Here is an 18125-nt window from a genome sequence, read left to right as displayed (position 1 = left end):
TTGAGTAACAAATACTTTTTATAGATAGTTGTGAGTAAAGTTTTAACTAAAGGAAAAGCATGGGCAGGGGGCAGACCGTAGTGGTTAAGGGGTCCTTTCCACTCAAAGCCTGAGCACAGTGACCTGCCAGGTTTCTCCCCTCTCTCTGAACTCCACCCATCAGCAGTAAGAATGCTCCACGTAAGAGCCCCACATGGTCTATATAAAATTGGGGACAGGTTGAGGTTTGGCAGGATGAAGAGGGTGACCTGGGGAATTCTGACCCCACCTTGTGCGCCACTGCAGCAGCCTTTTCTGCCCATGGCCATTATGCCATTAATTTCAGCATCTGTCTTGTCATCAACCGCATTTCTATCCCCTGTCACTGTCCTAGAATGAATCCGATTCTTCTTCACATCATTGCTCTGTTCTACTTTCAAGATATTTTTCACCCTGTGCCATCTTCAACAGAAAAGATCTTATCACTCAAGTTTGTTACTCCCTCAGTCACAGTCACTGTTGAAACCTTTGTTCATGGACTTGTCATCTCCAGATACAGTCTTTCCAGTGCTTCTCATGCAAGTCACTCATCCTCCAGCTGCCATAAAAACTAATTTGTCCAAAACTTTGTTCCTTTTATTCTTTACAGCAAGCCTAACTACACATCATCCCCATCCTAGCTGCACATTAGTACTCACATCCCCAGCAGCTTAAATTTAAATTTTCTCATTGGTCTATTTAAATTTCTTTGCGGTTTCATTAAACTAACCTCTTCTGACTTTCCAAACCACCCTTCTTTCAATCTGTTCCTGAGGCAGCCTCTTATGTACCATCTCCCTTGCCCTATTACTGATAACTATGCGCTCAGTTCCAAGCTCTAACGTTGTCTACAATTGCTTCATTAATCCTCCTATTTTCTACTGCTAAGTCTCTCCTTAATACTTTGCTGTTAACCACACAGTTAATAACCCTTTCCTAATAATATCTGCTTTTGTAGTTATTTTCCTAATGTCTCAGTAAAGTGCCTTGGGATGTTTTCTACAATTAAGGGATTATATGAAGGCGGTACGTATTGTTCCTCGTTGTAATTGGTTTGGAACATTTTATTTTTATCGAGCTTGGGTGGTTGTAGAAAATTATTGATCTTAATGGATAAAGATATTCCTGCATTCTGCTTAGAATCTGAATAAGACAGTTTTAACATTTGGGTGCAATGAGTGTACCTTTCAAGCCCTATACTTTCTATATCCCCATCACCTTGTAGATAACCCCTCACCAACTATTTTCCAATTTTCTATCAAACATTATTTATTGAATTTGCTTCCATCATCCTTTAAATCAGTGCTTTGTGAGCAGGGCAAGTGTCACTTCTGGTCCTTTCATCAATTATTATTGATAAGTTTGTCTTCTCTGGTCTCTGACTCAGCTGCCAATATAAGCATGTTTTTGTTATTCACTATATCAAAGCTACTCATAATTTTGAACACTTCATTTATATCTCTTATTAAGGTAAGGATAAGAATCTCAGTTCGTCTAGTCACTCCCCATAACTAAAATCTTATTTCCCTTTAGAGTCATAGAGATGTACAGCATGGAAACAGACCTTTCAGTCCAACTGGTCCATGACAACCAGATATCCCAACCTAACCTAGTCTCATTTGGCAGTACTTTGCTCATATCCCTGCAAACCCTTCCTATTGATATACCCATCCAGATGCCTTTTGAATGTTGCAATTGTACCAGCCTCAACCACTTCCTCTGGCAGCTCAGGAAAAAGTTGCCCCTTAGGTCCCTTTTATATCTTTCCCCTCTCACCCTAAACCTATGCCCTCTAGTTCTGGACTACCCCATCCTGAGGAAAAGACTTTGTCTATTTATCCTATCCATGTCCCTCTTGATTTTATAAACTTCTATGAAGTCACCCCTTAGCCTTTGATGCTCCAGGGAAAACAGCCCCAGCCTAATCAGCCTTTCCCTGTAGCTCAAATCCTGCAACCCTGGAAACATCCTTGTAAATCTCTTCTGAACCCTTTCAAGTTTCACAATATCCTTGCAATAGGAAGGAAACCAGAATTGCACGCAATATTCCAACAGCATCCTGTACAGTGCAACATGACCTCCCAACTCCTATACTCAATACTCTGACCAATTAAGGAAAGCATACCAAAAGCCGCCTTTACTAATCTATCTACCTGTGACTCCACTGTCAAGGAGTTATGAACCTGCACTCCAAGGTCTCTTTGTTCAGCAACACACCCGAGGTCCTCACCGTTAAGTGTATAAATCCTGCTCTGATTTGCTTTCCCAAAATGCAGCACCTCGCATTTATCTAAATTAAACTCCATCTGCCACTCCTCAGCCCAATGGCCCATCTGATCAAGATCCTGTTGTAATCTGAAGTAACCTCCTTCGCTGTCCACTACAGCTCCAATTTAATGTCATCTGCAAACTTCAGAGGAATTTCAATTAGCCGCATATCAATTATCTGAATTTCAGATTATCCGAAGAAGATTTCAAAGTGCCGATAAAAACATTACATAGTGTTTCCAACACTGATGACGTCTTTTGTTTACAATGATTAAAAGTGAGTTTGGCTTACTGACAATGCTGCTGAGAACAGTCCTGGACATCGATGGGAGCCCAGGCACCGTCTCCAAGTGACTCACCGCCCGCCCCCTCTCTCTCTCTCTCTCTCTCTGTCTCTCCTCTCACTTTTCCTGGAGTTCTACACAGGGGTGTACCCTAAACCTCTCTTCCACAGATAATCTCTCCAACATTTAAAGGGCAAAGGTGGAACTTGTGAAAAAGTTGCAGTTGTTTGGGGGGTGGAGGGGGAGGCGGCCCCTCCCGCAGGATGTGCTGCTGCCTAGTCTTGTGAATGGGGAGCATACTTAGCAAATGCTCGTTGTGTCATTCCCATTGGGGCGGGCAGGGGAGTAGGTGGGAGGTTTCAGCAATGCTGCAGGTCAGCACGGTGGCTCAGTGCTCAGAGCTACTGCCTCACAGCACCAGGGACCTGGGTTCGATTCCAGCCTTGGGCGACTGTTTGTGTGGAGTTTGCACATTCTCCCATGTCTGCGTGGGTTTCCTCCGGGTGCTCCAGTTTCCACCACAGTCCAAAGATGTGCAGGTCAGGTGAATTGGCCATGCTAAATTGCCTATAGTGTTAGGTGCATTAGTCAGAGGGGAATGGGTCTGGGTGGGTTACTCTTCGGAGGGTTGGTGTGGACGTGTTGGGCCGAAGGTCCTGTTTCCACACTGTAGGGAATGCAATCATCATCTAATCAGGTCCCTTACACACAAGTGTGTGTCCACTCATAAACAAATCCTGAAACAGAGAGAGCGAGCAAGGCAGGTAAAGCAAGGAAAAAGGAAACGTCACAATCCCAGAGGAGAGGCATTAAATCACTTATCCGAATGATCAATTATCCGAACGAAATACTGCCCACTCATCTAGTTCGGATAATCGAGATTCTTCTATATGCCTCCTATGTTCATATCCAAATCATTTATATAAATGATGAAAAGTAGAGGACCCAGCACTGATCCTTGTGGCACACCACTGGTCACAGGCTTCCGGACTGGCAAAATAACCCTCCTCCACCACCATCTGTCTTCGACCTTCAAGCCAGTTTTGTATCCAAATGGCTAGTTCTCCCTGTATTCCATGAGATCTAACCTTGCTAACCAGTTTCCCATGGGGAAACTTGTCTTACTGAAGTCCATATAGATCACATCCCCTCTCTGCCCTCATCAATCCTCTTTGTTACTTTTTCAAAACACTCAATCAAGTTTGAGAGACATGATTTCCCACGCACAAAGCCATGCTGACCATCCCTAATCAGTCCTTGCCTTTCTAAATATGTGTAAATCTTATCCCTCAGGTTCCCTCCAACAAGTTGCCCACCACCGACGTCAGGGTGACTGGTCTATAGTTCCCTGGCTTGTACTCACCACCTTTCTTAAATAATGCAACCATGTTAACCAACCTCCAGTCTTCCGGAACCTCACCTGTGACTATCAATGATACAAATATCTCAGCAAGGGGCCCAGCAATCACTTCTCTAGCTTCTCACAGAGTTCTAGGATACACCTGATCAGGTCCTGGGGATTTATCCACCTTAATGCATTTCAACACATCCAGCATTTCCTCCTCTGTTATATGGACATTTTTCAAGGTGTCACCATCTATTTCCTTATATTCTATACCTTCCATGTCCTTCTGCATAGTAAACACTGATGCAAAGTACTGGTTTAGTATCTTCCCCATCTACTGCACCTCCACATAAAGGCTGCTTTGCTGATCTTTGAGGTGCCCTATTCTCTTCCTAGTTACTCTTTTGTCCTTAATGTATTTGTAAAAACCCTTTGATTCTCCTAACCCTATTTGCCAAAGCTCTCTTATGTCCCCTTTTTTGCCATCCTGATGTCCCGCTTAAGTATACTCCTACTGCCTTATACTCTTCGAAGAATACTCTTTTCTATGGGCGGCACGGTGGCACAGTGGTTAGCACTGCTGCCTCACAATGCCAGACACCCAGGTTCAATTCCCGCCTCAAGCAACTGTCTTTGTGGAGTTTGCACATTCTCCCTGTGTCTGCGTGGGTTTCCTCCGGATACTCCGGTTTTCTCCCACAGTCCAAAAATGTACAGGTTAGGTGAATTAGCCATGCTAAATTGCCCATAGTGTTAGATGTAGGGGAATGGGTCTGGATGGGTTGCTCTTCGGAGGGTCGGTGTGGACTTGTTTGGCCAAAGGGCCTGTTTCCACACTGTAAGTAATCTAGATTCACTTGGTCTATCCTGTCTATACCTGACATATGCTTCCTTCTCTTTCTTAATCAACCCCTCAATTTTTCTACTCATCCAGCATTCCTTACACCTACCAGCCTTTCCTTTCACCCTAACAGGAATATACTTTCTCTGGATTCTCGTTATCTCATTTCAGAAGGCTTCCTATTTTCCAGCCGTCCCTTTACCTGCAAACATCTGCCCCAATTAGCTTTTGAAAGTTCTTGCCTAATACCGTCAAAATAAACCTTTCTTCAATTTAGAACTTCAACAGTTAGATCTGGTCTATCCTTTTCCATCGCTATTTTAAAACTAATGGAATTATGGTCGCTGGCCCCAAAGTGCTCCCCCAGTGACACCTCAATCACCTGCCCTGCCTTATTTCCCAAGAGAAAGTCAAGTTTTGCACCTTCTCTAGTAGGTATAACCACATACTGACTCAGAAAATGTTCTTGTAACAGTTAACAAATTCCTCTCCATTTAAACCCTTAACACTATGGCAATCCCAGTCTTTGAATGGAAAGTTAAAATCCCTACCATAGCCACCCTATTATTCTTACAGATAACTGAAATCTCCTGACAAGTTTGTTTCTCAATTTCCCATTGACTATTAGGGGTTCTATAATATGATCCCAATTCGGTGATGTACCCTTTCTTATTTCTCAATTCCACCAGAATAACTTCCCTGGATGTATTTCCAGGAATATCCTCCCTCAGCACAGCTCTAATGCTATCCCTTATCAAAAATGCCATTCCCCCTCCTCTCTTGCCTCCCTTTCTGTCCTTCCTATAGCATTTATATCCTGGAACACTAAGCTGCCAGTCCTGTCCGTCCCTGAGCCACGTCTCTGTAATTGCTATGATATCCCAATTCCATGTTCCTAACCATGCCCTAAGTTCATCTGCCTTCCCTGTTAGGCATCTTGCATTGAAATAAATGCAGTTTAATTTGTCAGTCCTACCTTGTTCTCTGCTTTGTTCCTGTCTGCCCTGACTGTTGGTCTGCATCTTTTCTCAACTGTACCAGTCTCAGATTGATCGCTTTCCTCAATATCTCCCTGGGTCCCACTCCCCCTCCTTACTATTTTAAATCCTCCGGAGCAACTCGAGCAAATCTCCCTGCCAGTGTATTACTCCCCTTCCAATTTAGGTGCAATCCATCTTCCTTGTACAGGTCACTTCTACCCCAGAAGAGATTTCAATGATCCAAAACTATGAATCCTTCTCCCATACACCAGCTCCTCAGCCATGCATTCATCTGTTCTATCCTCCTATTCCTACCCTCACTATCTCGTAGCACCGGGAGTACTCCAAATATTACTACCCTCAAGGACTTCCCTTTTTAAATTCCTGCCTAACTTTCTGTATTCATCCTCCATTTGTGTAATTTTCCTCTCCATTCTCTCTAAGGCCTTAAATATACTTTCTGAAGATGGTGATCTATTTCCACTGGTATCTACAAAATCTTTTTTGTGGATCCATTGAGCATTTTCATTTACTGCTGCTGCTGCACAGTCTGCTACCGTTTCCCCTCCTTGAAACCCTCACTCCTACGATTTATGTTTCTTTCTGGTCTTTACAGATTGTTATTATATTATTACTGTCCAAAGATATTCTATATCTGCTTTAGTGTTTTAAATAGCTAAGTATTGTAGAATTTTCAATATTTTGTGTTCAGAAAAGCTGACTATAAATGCCTCTGTGAAATAGGTGCTTTATTAAGGGAAGCCAAATAACTCCAAATAGTATCATGCATTTCAATTTCAACCTGGTTTTTGAAATGTTAGTTTTGTTCATATTTTACTGCAGTCTGGTGAAACTGCCCTCCACGTAGCAGCCCGCTACGGGAATGTGGAAGTTGTACAATACCTCTGCAATGTTGGTGTTAACCCAAATCTCCAAGACAGGGTAAGACTTGTAAAATTTGATCGGCTTTAAAAATTTGTGTATCGTGGATCATCTGTTGTAGTGGCACTTGTACATAACCAGCTAATTCATGATTATGGAAAGGCTCAGCAGATCTGGCAGAATCTGTGAAGAGAAAGCAGCATTAACTTGGTGACCTTCCCTCAAAACAGATGGTAACTCAGAACATCTCAGTTTATATGCAGAAGATGGAGTGGGGGAGGGGGTAAGGAGTAAATGATAGGTGGGGGTTAGAACCCAAAGAAAGAGAAGTGCAGTTGGACAGACAAAGGAGTAAGTAACGATCCGGTTAAGAGGGTTGATGGAGACAGTTAGTGGCTAACAACAAGTAGTATGTAATGGCAGACTGTGATAACAGGGCCTGATGCGTGGGGTAGGGGGCTAAGACATGGAAGAGTTCAAGCCCTAAAATTATTGAGTTCGATATTGAGTCTGGAAGGCTGCAGGGTCTGCAAGCAGAAAATGAGGTGTTGTTTTTCCAGCTTATGCTGAGCTTCGCTGGAACAGTGCAGCAAGCCTGAGACAGAGATGTTGGCCTGATATTATCCACACCTTTGTCTGTCCAACTGCTCTTCCCTCTCTTTGGGCTCTTTCCCCACCTATCGTTTACTCCTTACCTCCATCCTATCGTCTGCATATAAACCAACGATTTCCAAGCTACTATCAGTTCTGATGAAGGATCACCGGACCCGAAACATTAACTCTTATCCTACCTTGACTCGGTCTTTTCTCCCCTGGTCCAGTCTCTGCCCATGTAGATCCACGAATCCTCTAATGCTTTACACCAGTTTTAGAATTTTCAGTTTGGAGGCTCCATCCGCTACCTCTTGACCATGAAAGTGCAATTCCTTTATGCATCCATCCTCCACCAGGATGGTCCCAGCGCTCTCCGCTTCTTCCTGCAGCATAGGCCTGAACCGTCCCCGCCCACCACCACCCTCCTCCTCTTGGCTGAGCTTGTCCTCACACTCAACAATATCTCTTAACTCATGTCATTTTCTTCAGGTCAGACCATGGGTACCTGCACAGGCCCTAGTTATGCCTGACTCTATGCAGGGTAGGTGGAACATTCTTTGTTTCAGTCCTTTCCAGACTCCACCTACAACTCTTTCTCCGATTATATTGGTGCTGCTTCACTCTCTTGTGCGGATTGGAAACATGCATCGATTTCGCTGTCAATTTCCATCCTACCCTCACTTTCACCTGATCTGTCTCTGACTCCTCCTCCCCCAAAAAAACTTCCTCAACATCTCTATTTTCATTTCTGGGGATTGGCCACTAATATCCATTATAAATCCACCACCTCTCACAGCTACTTGGAATTATGCATCCTCACAACCTGCTTCCTGTAAAGACTCTATTCCATTCTCCCAGTTCTTCAGTCTCTGTCACATATGTTCCAATAAAGCCAACTTTGATAAGGGAGCCTCTGAACTGTCCACCTTGTTCATCAACCAAGGAGTCCCCAGCACCATTGTTGACAGGGCCCTCAACCAGGTCCAACCCATCTCTCACACTTCACCCTCACCCCTTCTCCTCCCTCCCATGACAGCAGTAGGATTCCCCTTGTCCTTACCTACCATCCCACCAGCAATAACGTCCAGAAGATCCGCCACCTCCAGCGAGATGCTTCCACTGGACACGTATTCCCCTCCCCTCCCTTGTCCACCTACTGCAGAGACAGTTCCCTCTGGGACACCCTGGTCCATTGTTCGTTCACTCCCAACAACGCCCTGCGGCACCATTCCCTGCAACTGCCGAAGGTGTAACACCTGCCCATTTACCTCCTCCCTCCTTGGTATCCAAGGGCCCAAGCATACGGTCCAGGTGAAGCACTTTACCTGTACTTCTCACAATTTAGTCTATTGCATTCACTGTTTAACATGTGGTTTCCTCTACATTGGGAAAACGAAGCATAGACTGGGTGACTGCTTCACAGAATACCTACATTCTGCCTGCAAAAATTGACCCTGAGATTCCAGTAACCTGCCACTTTAACACACCATCCTGTTCCCTGGCCAACATCTCTATCTCAGGCTTGACACAGTGTTCAAGCAAAGCTTAACGCAAGCTGGAAGAACAACACCTCATTTTCTGCATGGGGACCCTGCAGCACTCTGGACTCAATATTGAGTTCAATAATTTTTGGGCCTAGACTCTTCCATGTCCCAAACGCTACCCTCCTACCCCAAACACTAGGCCTTGTTATCGCTATTGCACATTATCTATTGTTAACCACTTACAGTCTCTATTAACATCAAATTATCCTCCTAGCCAGATCGTTACCTACTCCTTTGTCTGTCCAACTGCTCTTCTCTCTTTGGGTGTTAACCCCATCTATTATTTACTCCTTACTCCGCCCCCCCACCCATCCTATCTTCTGCAAATAAACCCACATTTTCCTAGCTACCATCTGAACTGAGGAAGGGTCATCGGACTCAAAACTCTGATTTCTCTTCACAGATGTTGCCAGGCCTGCTGAACTTTTTCAGTAACTTCTGTTATTGTTTCTGATTTACAGCATCCACAGTTTTTTCGATTTTTAATTCAGGATTATGATGACTGTGGAATCGGACTGGAATAAAACTAATGGTAAAAATATAATCCAATTTTGCCTCCTCTTCTGATCGTTTCTTGTCTGAAGAGATTATTAAGGAACTAAATCTGAGTAATCAATTGAAATTTGAAAAATAGTCTCTGTATTCTGAAAGTACATTCATGGTGATTACTGTTCACAAGCAAGTTCTAGAAGAAGGTAAAATTATTGATGCATTTTTTAAAATGGTCCCTATTTGTTAGATGTGTGTGACTTTGTAGACAGAAATACATTGAATTCAACAGTTTATAACTGTATCCCTTTCATTTAGTTTACATAAATTCCTTATTTCAAGAAGATTCTTGTCAGAGCACTGTTCTGTGGTTGCCACAGCTCTCTAATTCTTTAGCCAAATGGCCATTCTTCATATTTATTTTCACGAAGAGAGGTTGCAGAACTGTAGTACAGAAAGATCTGAGTATCCTAGTACAGTACATGAATTACAAAACAAGTATTAAAGTGCAACAATGGATTTGGAAGCTAAATGGAATTTTGTTGTTAACTGCAGTGTGAATGGAATATAAAAGTAGGGAAAATTTGCTACAGTTTGTACAGAGCATGAACAAGACTGTTTATGAAATACTTGAACCTTGGTCTGCTTATTTTGAAGCATAAACATAATTGAATAAGAGTTCAAAGTTAAAGGCTTCCCATTTAAGACGAGATGCAATTTTTTTTTCCTAGGCAGGTTGACAACATTAATGTTTCAAGTGTAGTATGACTCTTCTTTAGAGTTCTGAGGAAGAATCATGTCGGGCTCAAAACGTTAACTCTGTTTCTCTCTCTCTGCACATGCTATCCGACCTACTGAAATTTCTATGCATTCCAGCATTCTATCTTTGTTTAAAATTCCAGAGTCTGCAGTGCTTTGCCTTTAACACTTTTGCCAACTGATTACGTAATACTTTACGATATGAACTATTAGGAGTTGATCTGAAACAGGATCTTTTTCTTTTTAACTATACTGGAAACAGTGAGGCTGACTTGAGTCTCAACGACTAGCTTAATTGGATCGGCTAACTCATCATTTTTCAGAGATCTTTCCTAATCTGGTTGCTTTAGAAACAATGATTGGTAGAGTTTACATAGTTATCGGTTTGTGAGGTTGAAGTAACAATTCTGTGTCATCTATTGACTACTAATGATGTTTTTTCTCAAATGGCTGGCAGTTTTAAATGTGATGAAGGTTTTCTACTTCTGCCGCCCTTTTTCAGGCAGTGAAACACAAGGTGATCACTCTCAGTTGCAAATATGCATCTTTCTGTGTGCAATACAGTATTTGCTGCTACACCACTTAAGGAAAGAATTGCTGTGCTGTATCATTGATTGGTAGGAAAACCTATCACACCCACAATTCCTTATGGATGTTCTTAGACTTGAGTACTATGCAACATGTAAAGATTAAAGTGGCAATTTTCTGCAAGGAAATATGCTGAACATCCTGGAAACTTCTTATATCTTGCTCAGGTGCCAACATGGGTAGATCAGGTAGAGTGTGAAACTTCCACCGACAATGAACCTCTGTAAATATCAAAGAACTGATTGAAGACATTGTATAGAAATATGACAAAATTAGTTTCTATTCCAGCTTTTTGTAGTCAATGATTCATGCAAACTTAAAATTTGACAAGCAATCATGTTAGAACCCTGCCGATGGATATACAGCATTCTATCACTAAGTGAATATAACCTCTAAACAAGCGAGTGAATGATCTTTGTTGTTTCCTTCCCTAATTTGTTCATGGTGCTGCAGGACGATACTTTTCAGAAATAGTTTATTTGTGTGTTTCCCATTGGCAATTGTTAACAAGATGTTTGTGAGACCAAATGTAATTCTCCCCCTATGCAATATCTACATATTTACACTTTGGCAAGGGCCAATAGATAATTTGTAAGGAGAGGAGATTATGGGTGATTTTTTTTTCCATTTCTGTGGTCTTGGCTGCAATCAGTTACTTGAACAGAGAGCCAGAATTGAGCCTTGAATTTCTGAGCCTTGCCTCACTTTGTGCATTGCAGTTACTAGTTCAGTGAATTGATTGGTGCACTTTTATTTTCTTTCCATCCTTTGAAAAATAAAACAGAATTTTGACACTCCCTGTGGGATATAGATGCCTTGGATACAGCACTTTTCAACCACGTGAGCTGATCTGCCTAGAATTCTAGGATCACTTTATGGTGATTTCTACAATTCTAATACCTTTTAAAAAGTTTAATATTTTAGATTCTACCTTTTAATCTTGTGTAGTTCTATTAATTTATTTTACTGTATTAAATTTGAATACATGCATGGGATAATCAGTGCATTTTATCTTCTGATTTGTGAAGTCACTTCGATGCAATTGGCTGCTTATCTTGCTTAATGACATTATTGTTATGAGATGCTTAGAGATCCCCTTCAGTTTGGCACCAAGTTAATATTTAACATCAGAAAAGGGCAAATCCATGGTAGATCTTTGTGAGCAGCCTACTTAAATGTCAGGAACATGTGCTATCATTTGGTCACTGACTGCAAGATCTCGGCTACAGTTGCTTTAGTCTGTTTCCTTCCATGTGTTTTATACTTGAAATGCTTATTTATTTCTGCTATTTAGATGTGATCTGATTATAACTTTGGTTCCATTCAGAGTTGGTAAGTGCTCTCATGTCTACAACTTTGATTCATTGCACCATAGTAGATCCCTACCAATACGTAAACAAGGTTTGACAGATTTTCAGTGGAATATTGGCAATGCTCAATCCAATAGAGAATTTATGCTAGACATTTAACTTATTCCATTTTCCAGTCACTGTTTAGTTGGTACAGTAATACATGCACAAGTCAGGAGTGCTGGTTGCATTGCAGGGATCCCATTCAAAATTTTGACTTGAGACTCTACATTCTGCTGGAAAATGATGCTAAGTACTCATCACTGAGTCTACTTAGTTGCATGCAATTGCGCCATTACATTATTGAACACTGATGTAGATTTTCTAATTTCATTATCAATTGATGCTTTTTTTGTGCTTAATTTATTCAAAGTTTATCAGTTGTAATCCTTTTTATTGTTTGTTTCTTTAGGACCAAGAAACCCCTTTACACTGTGCATCTTGGCATGGTTACTATGCTGTAGCCAAGGCACTCTGTGAAGCTAATGCCTCTGTTCATATTAGAAATAAAGAAGGAGAGACTCCCCTCCTGACTGCAGCAGCAAGAGGCTTTGTGGAAATTGTGGAATGTTTAATAGAACATAATGCGGATGTCGATGTAACTGACACAGTAAGTTCTGAGTATATTACATGTTTGAATATCCAGCTTTGTAATATTAATTATTTATTTTTGATGATTTGATCTTAGTATGCATTCTGTGGTTGATATATTTTTCTGTACACTTTTCAGCTAACCGTGAAGGAGGTTAATTGGAATTTGTCAGACGTCACATGACACCAGGTTGTAGTCCAACAGGTTTTAAAGTCACATGCTTTCGGAGCACTCCTCCTTCATCAGGAGTGTCTTCGGAGCGTCCGAAAGCTAGTGTGCTTCCAATTAAACATGTTGGACTATAACCTGGTGTTGTGTGATTTTTAACTTTGTACACCCCAGTCCAACACCGGCATCTCCAATTCATCAGGTGAAGTCACCTAAATAAACTTGTCATGTGACTTCTGACTTTATCCACCCCAGTCCAATACCAACATCTCCATATGATTTGAATATTGGTTATGTTTGACCATTATTTTAGCAGCAAAACCAATAAGGATTCCCTTTGCCAGCACTGACTGCTAGCATATTGTAATGTTATTTTTCAGTATCTACAGTAGCCCTTTATTGCATACATTTGTTCTCACAAAGTGGTATTGCAAAATTGGTCATGTTGCTCTGATCTTGATACTTGTAGCATTAGCACATGAGTCATTTCCCATGTTTAATATCATTCTGTGAGAGAGAAGCAATTCTCTGCAGGCTGTTTTTAAAGTGCAATTCTGGTTTCTTCCTACTGAAATTTCTTCTTTAAGAAAAATGAGCACTTTTACATTAACACTTTTTAAGCTAACACTGTTGGAAACTAACAAACGTGCAAACATCCATGTTTATTTTGTTAAATCTGGTTCTCATCCCAGCAACAGAATTGTCAATACAAAGAAAATGCAAGTGAATAATTTTCACACTAGGGCAAGAGCCAGATTATTAGAAAAAGAAGCAGGTGGAATGGCACTTGGATGGCAATCTTCTGTAATTTAGAATGAATAAATTACGTTGTAAGAGTGCATTTTGATTCTGCTATTCTACTTGCATCACTAAATATCTATTTTCAACGAGCTGGGTCAAGTTCCTAGAACTCCCTCCTAATAGCCCTGCGCAGTACCCACTCCACATGAATCGCAGTGGCTCAAACTAGCAGCTCACTGTCACCACCTCAAGGCCAGTACGTGCCCTAGCCAGTGACACCTATATCCTACGAACAAATAAATAAAAGAAGTAAGTGAACATTTGCCAGATTTTCAGAAGATTGGCAATGCTAATGTAACATTTGTGAAATTTGGTTGCTGTACATTGTTTGACATTTCTGCAACCACTGACTTGTGTATTGTATTGGCTGCAAGCATATGATCTTAATTACCTCAATAGCCAAAGTAAGCAGAAACAGCTTGTAAATTGCAGAAGTCTTGGTTTGTCAAATGGTCATTTGGATTTTCAAGCTTTCGCACTCAGTGAGATTGTACAGGTCATCAAACCACTGGGGTTCCAAAAGGACAAGTTTACTTTTTCCATGGAGGAAATGCAAGTGAAGGAATTAAATCACATCCTTACAATGCTTTCTGCAGCATCAAGAAAGAAAAGATCCTGAGCCAAATTCTTGATGCTGTTGACAATATGGTTTTTCTTCCTCCACACTTGCATATTAAGGTGCAAAAGAATTCTATAATTGTGAGCCATGTAGATCAGCAAAATTTTGGTTTCAATTCCTGCAAAGCAGAAGTTGGATGAGGATATGATGAGGTTCCATTTTAAGATTGCTCACTTCCATCCATTGCAGATCAACTTGCACGCACAAAACCGTCGGAAACTGTGAAGTCGTAACCTAGATGATTTATTCTCACCATTGAAAAGAGAGAGTAGGCTCAAATAGTTTCAGCAGTGACTCACTTAGGTTGACACACTAGCAAAGTGTTAAACGTAATCACTTCTCTGTGCTGATGTTCATGTGCAGGAATATTGGTGCTTCAATTAATTGCAGAATAGCTATCTATGTTATGGAAAATCTGCCAGCATTTCTGCTGCTGATGGCTGGAACTTGGGCAAGAAAACAAAGCACTGACCTAAGAATAATTGTCTGGAAGTAGTTGAAACCCTAAACTGGAATGGTTGGAAGGAGAAAAATTACTAACCAGGAAAAACGAATGGAGCAAATTGGGAAGAAAAATTGGTGACTGTGGATGCTTTATAGTTTTTGCTCTCAAGGGCTGAAAATGAATTAAATCACCAAGGTTCGGCAGTATGTTAAAGAGGTTGAAACCGACAAATAATTAGACTAATTGTAAATAATTTAGTTGCAGTTTGCTTCCAAATCCCTATTTTTACAAAGTTTAGAAACAAAGGCTTGATTGGGACATGTTTGAAAGACCTTTTTGTTTTAAAATAATCTGATTATATAATATTGATGGCTAACATTTTTAGCAAGTGGTACATGGATTAAAATGTTTCTGTATTTATTAATATTTGTAATGGAGAGGTTTTCAGGGAAAGTGCTGGCACCTATTATTGGGGTTAGATTAGATTACTTACAGTGTGGAAACAGGCCCTTCGGCCCAACAAGTCCACACCGCCCCGCCGAAGCGCAACCCACCCATACCCCTACATTTACCCCTTACCTAACACTACGGGCAATTTAGCATGGCCAATTCACCTAACCTGCACATCTTTGGACTGTGGGAGGAAACCGGAGCACCCGGAGGAAACCCACGCAGACACGGGGAGAACGTGCAAACTCTTTTCTGGATATTTCTGGATTATATATTTCTCATACTTCTATCAATTGCTATCATACTTCTATCTAGTGTACCATTAATTGTGAACTGCATGAGAGCTAGGGTTTACAGGGATAGTTTACCATTGTATGGACTTTTCATAAATCCATCTCTTTCATAAAAGAGAATTATGTTTCAACAAGAGAGTTGACCTTGCCATAAGGAGGTTCCACTCTATATTGGGTAAAATTGATTTGAGTCCATTCTTAGGCGCAAATAAAGGTTGCAGAGGCTCAACATCTCTTGAGTTAGAGAAGAACTTTTGTGTTATATAGGACAAGAATTTATATTTGGGCAGTAGATGCTGAAGAATCTTGAAAAACTCAACTGCTCCTACCCCTCTTGAGGTAATGAATTTATCAGAAGAATTGTTTAATAAATTTCAGTCTCCTAACGTGGATATTCACAGTCCGTATTTTAGGCAACTTTCCAGTGTAATTTTAAAATAGGCCTGGGATTTTGATTGTTGGACCAGCGCTTTCACAGATTGGGTGCAGATAATCCCAATGCTAAATTGTATTATTTTGTACCCGTTTCGCACCTGAAAATTAAGTTCAACAAATACAAGTTCCTATTCCAATGTATTTTCTCACAGAGCTGTATAAGTTTGCATTTAATTTTTTTCAGGATGGTCACACAGCTCTGCACCTAGCAGTACGAAGATGTCAGATAGAAGTGGTGAAATATCTGCTAAACCAAGGATGTTTCATAGATGTACAAGATCGGCATGGTAATTCAGCTCTACATGTAGCCTGCAAAGATGGCAATTTGGCTATTGTTATGGCTCTCTGTGATGCAAATTGCAACCTTGATCTAACTAATAAGGTAATAACACCATCATTAAAGATTTTCTGTAATAACATATAATTCATTGTGTGACAATCAGATTTTCTGTTGTATTCATAGTCCTGCAGCTTCTTGCAAATGAAACCCTTGTACTAATCAAGTTTTTATGTGACCAATGCTTTAGTAAAGGGAAACCCTATCCACTACTGGATGGATAATATTTTTTGATCAGGCATGTTAGACACTGGGTGAAGAGAATGATGGACTTCAGTTCTTCTATAATCCTGAACAGCACTGTGGTCCCCCTTAGATGTGTGCAGCAACTTAGAAGCTATTTGCCTGAACCTGTTGTGTGATAAATGCTACTCTGCAAACCTCTGCATCTTTCCAAATAGAGACACTGTGTATCCCCAACTTTGGTTACTCCACCACTTGAATTCCCTTGAGTTTAATTCATTCTCTGTCCTCCTTAAGACAATTCTAAACTGACATATTTGACCAAGCTTTTGATAATTTATCCTGATATCCTCCTTACATGATTCTTTTTGTATTTGCTAACTGTCTTATGAAACGCCTTGAGATATTTAAAAATGTACTCTTTTTAAAAAGTTGTTGCGAAATGCATTTCTATCAAGAGATTTTCAAATTTTGGATCATCCAACTTCATATAGCTTAAAACCATTTCAGTTTTGTTAAATGGTATGCAGATATTTTTGTACTACTGACAAAGCTTCAAATGGTCAGAATTGAAATGTTTAGTAATTTTGCCTTCAGGCATGTTTTATTAGTTTTGCATCTTTCATTTTTTTCATGTGTCAAACATTATGGTGCGTTAGCTATATAATCTGACGCATCATCACTCTACTACATTCTACAGACTGATTCAGGTAGGGGAAAGCACCTACTCCTTTGTAGATGGTTATGTCGTGAAAACCTGCATATTAGGGATATAGGGACTTTGCCATGTTACCCACTACCAGAATAGTATCAAGATTAAATTATGAAGACTGCTTAGAACTAATGAAATAGGAGATAAAGCAAACCATTCAATCCTACTCTGCTATTGAGTATGTTTATGATTTATTATTTACCTCAACTCAATGTTCCTGGGCTATTCCCATATCCTTCAATCCCATTATTATCCCATGAATCTATTGATCTCTGTCTTAAAGATTAAAATAACTGAGCATTCGCAGCCCCTGCGGTAAAGAATACCTCAGATTCAGAACTCTTTTGAGTGGGAAAATGTCTCCTTACCTCACTTCTAATTGCCCAACCCCTTGTTCTCCAACTGTAACCTCTACTTTCAGACTTCTCCTGCAAGGAAAGCAATCTCTCACCATTCGTCATGCCAGATTTCAGAGGAATTTTACATGTTTGTTAGTTGTGTTAAATGGATTCAAGACAGATAGTGTTGAAAGTATAAATCAAGACACCGTTTTTTTTCCTTATTTGTAGGTGTATTCCCAAAATGCAGCATTACAGATGCCTGTTTCCTAACCCAGTATACATCTTTAATCATCTTGTTCAGGCATGTTACAGTACAGGGACAGGTGGGATTTGAACTTAGACCTCTGGCCCAGAGGTAGGGGCACTCTTGCACCACAAAACTCTTTTCCTACTCTATTTATATGTGATCCCAGTCATTAAACATTGCCCATTCTCTATGTATCTTTAATATCAGCAAATCATTAACAGTCACCTCATGTGCATCTTAATTCTAGGAAACATTGACCTTGTCAGTCCTAATTGTATAATGCCCTAATCCCAGGAATCAGTTACAGGTTGCATAGACTTCTAGTCACTTGAGTATGGGAGAATAAAGATTTGATGGGCACACACAGGGAGAATCCATTTCATCTGCTAAGGAAGTCCCAGGCAAGCAGTCTGATAACATTAGAACTCATTTCAGTGGTGATGTCAAAAAATATTTCTTCACACAAAAGGTAGTGGAAATCTGGAATTGTCTCAAAAATCTATTGAAGTTAAGTCAATTCAAGTTTTAAAACCGAGATTAAAAGATTTTTGGCTTGGCTGA

The 18125-nt window shown here is 40.5% G+C and overlaps 1 protein-coding gene across 5 annotated transcripts in view; it reads left to right on the top strand.

Moving 5' to 3' along the window:
- The window catches only part of dapk1 (death-associated protein kinase 1), a 265283-nt gene that overhangs the window by 165660 nt on the left and 81498 nt on the right, over window positions 1–18125 (top strand). For all 5 annotated transcript variants that reach the window (XM_087997448.1, XM_087997453.1, XM_043713274.2 and 2 more), the window contains 3 exons: window positions 6580–6678; window positions 12354–12551; window positions 15929–16126. In XM_087997448.1, the coding sequence (XP_087853574.1) occupies window positions 6580–6678; window positions 12354–12551; window positions 15929–16126 (495 nt within the window). The remainder of the gene's footprint in view (window positions 1–6579; window positions 6679–12353; window positions 12552–15928; window positions 16127–18125) is intronic.

The sequence above is a fragment of the Chiloscyllium plagiosum genome, unplaced genomic scaffold (genome assembly GCF_037043375.1).
Source record: "Chiloscyllium plagiosum isolate Xiang-an unplaced genomic scaffold, Cpla_swu_hap1 HiC_scaffold_2, whole genome shotgun sequence".
Taxonomy (NCBI): Eukaryota; Metazoa; Chordata; class Chondrichthyes; order Orectolobiformes; family Hemiscylliidae; genus Chiloscyllium; species Chiloscyllium plagiosum.
Note: the sequence above shows the minus strand (reverse complement) of the source record. Positions and strands in the feature narration are given on the sequence as shown.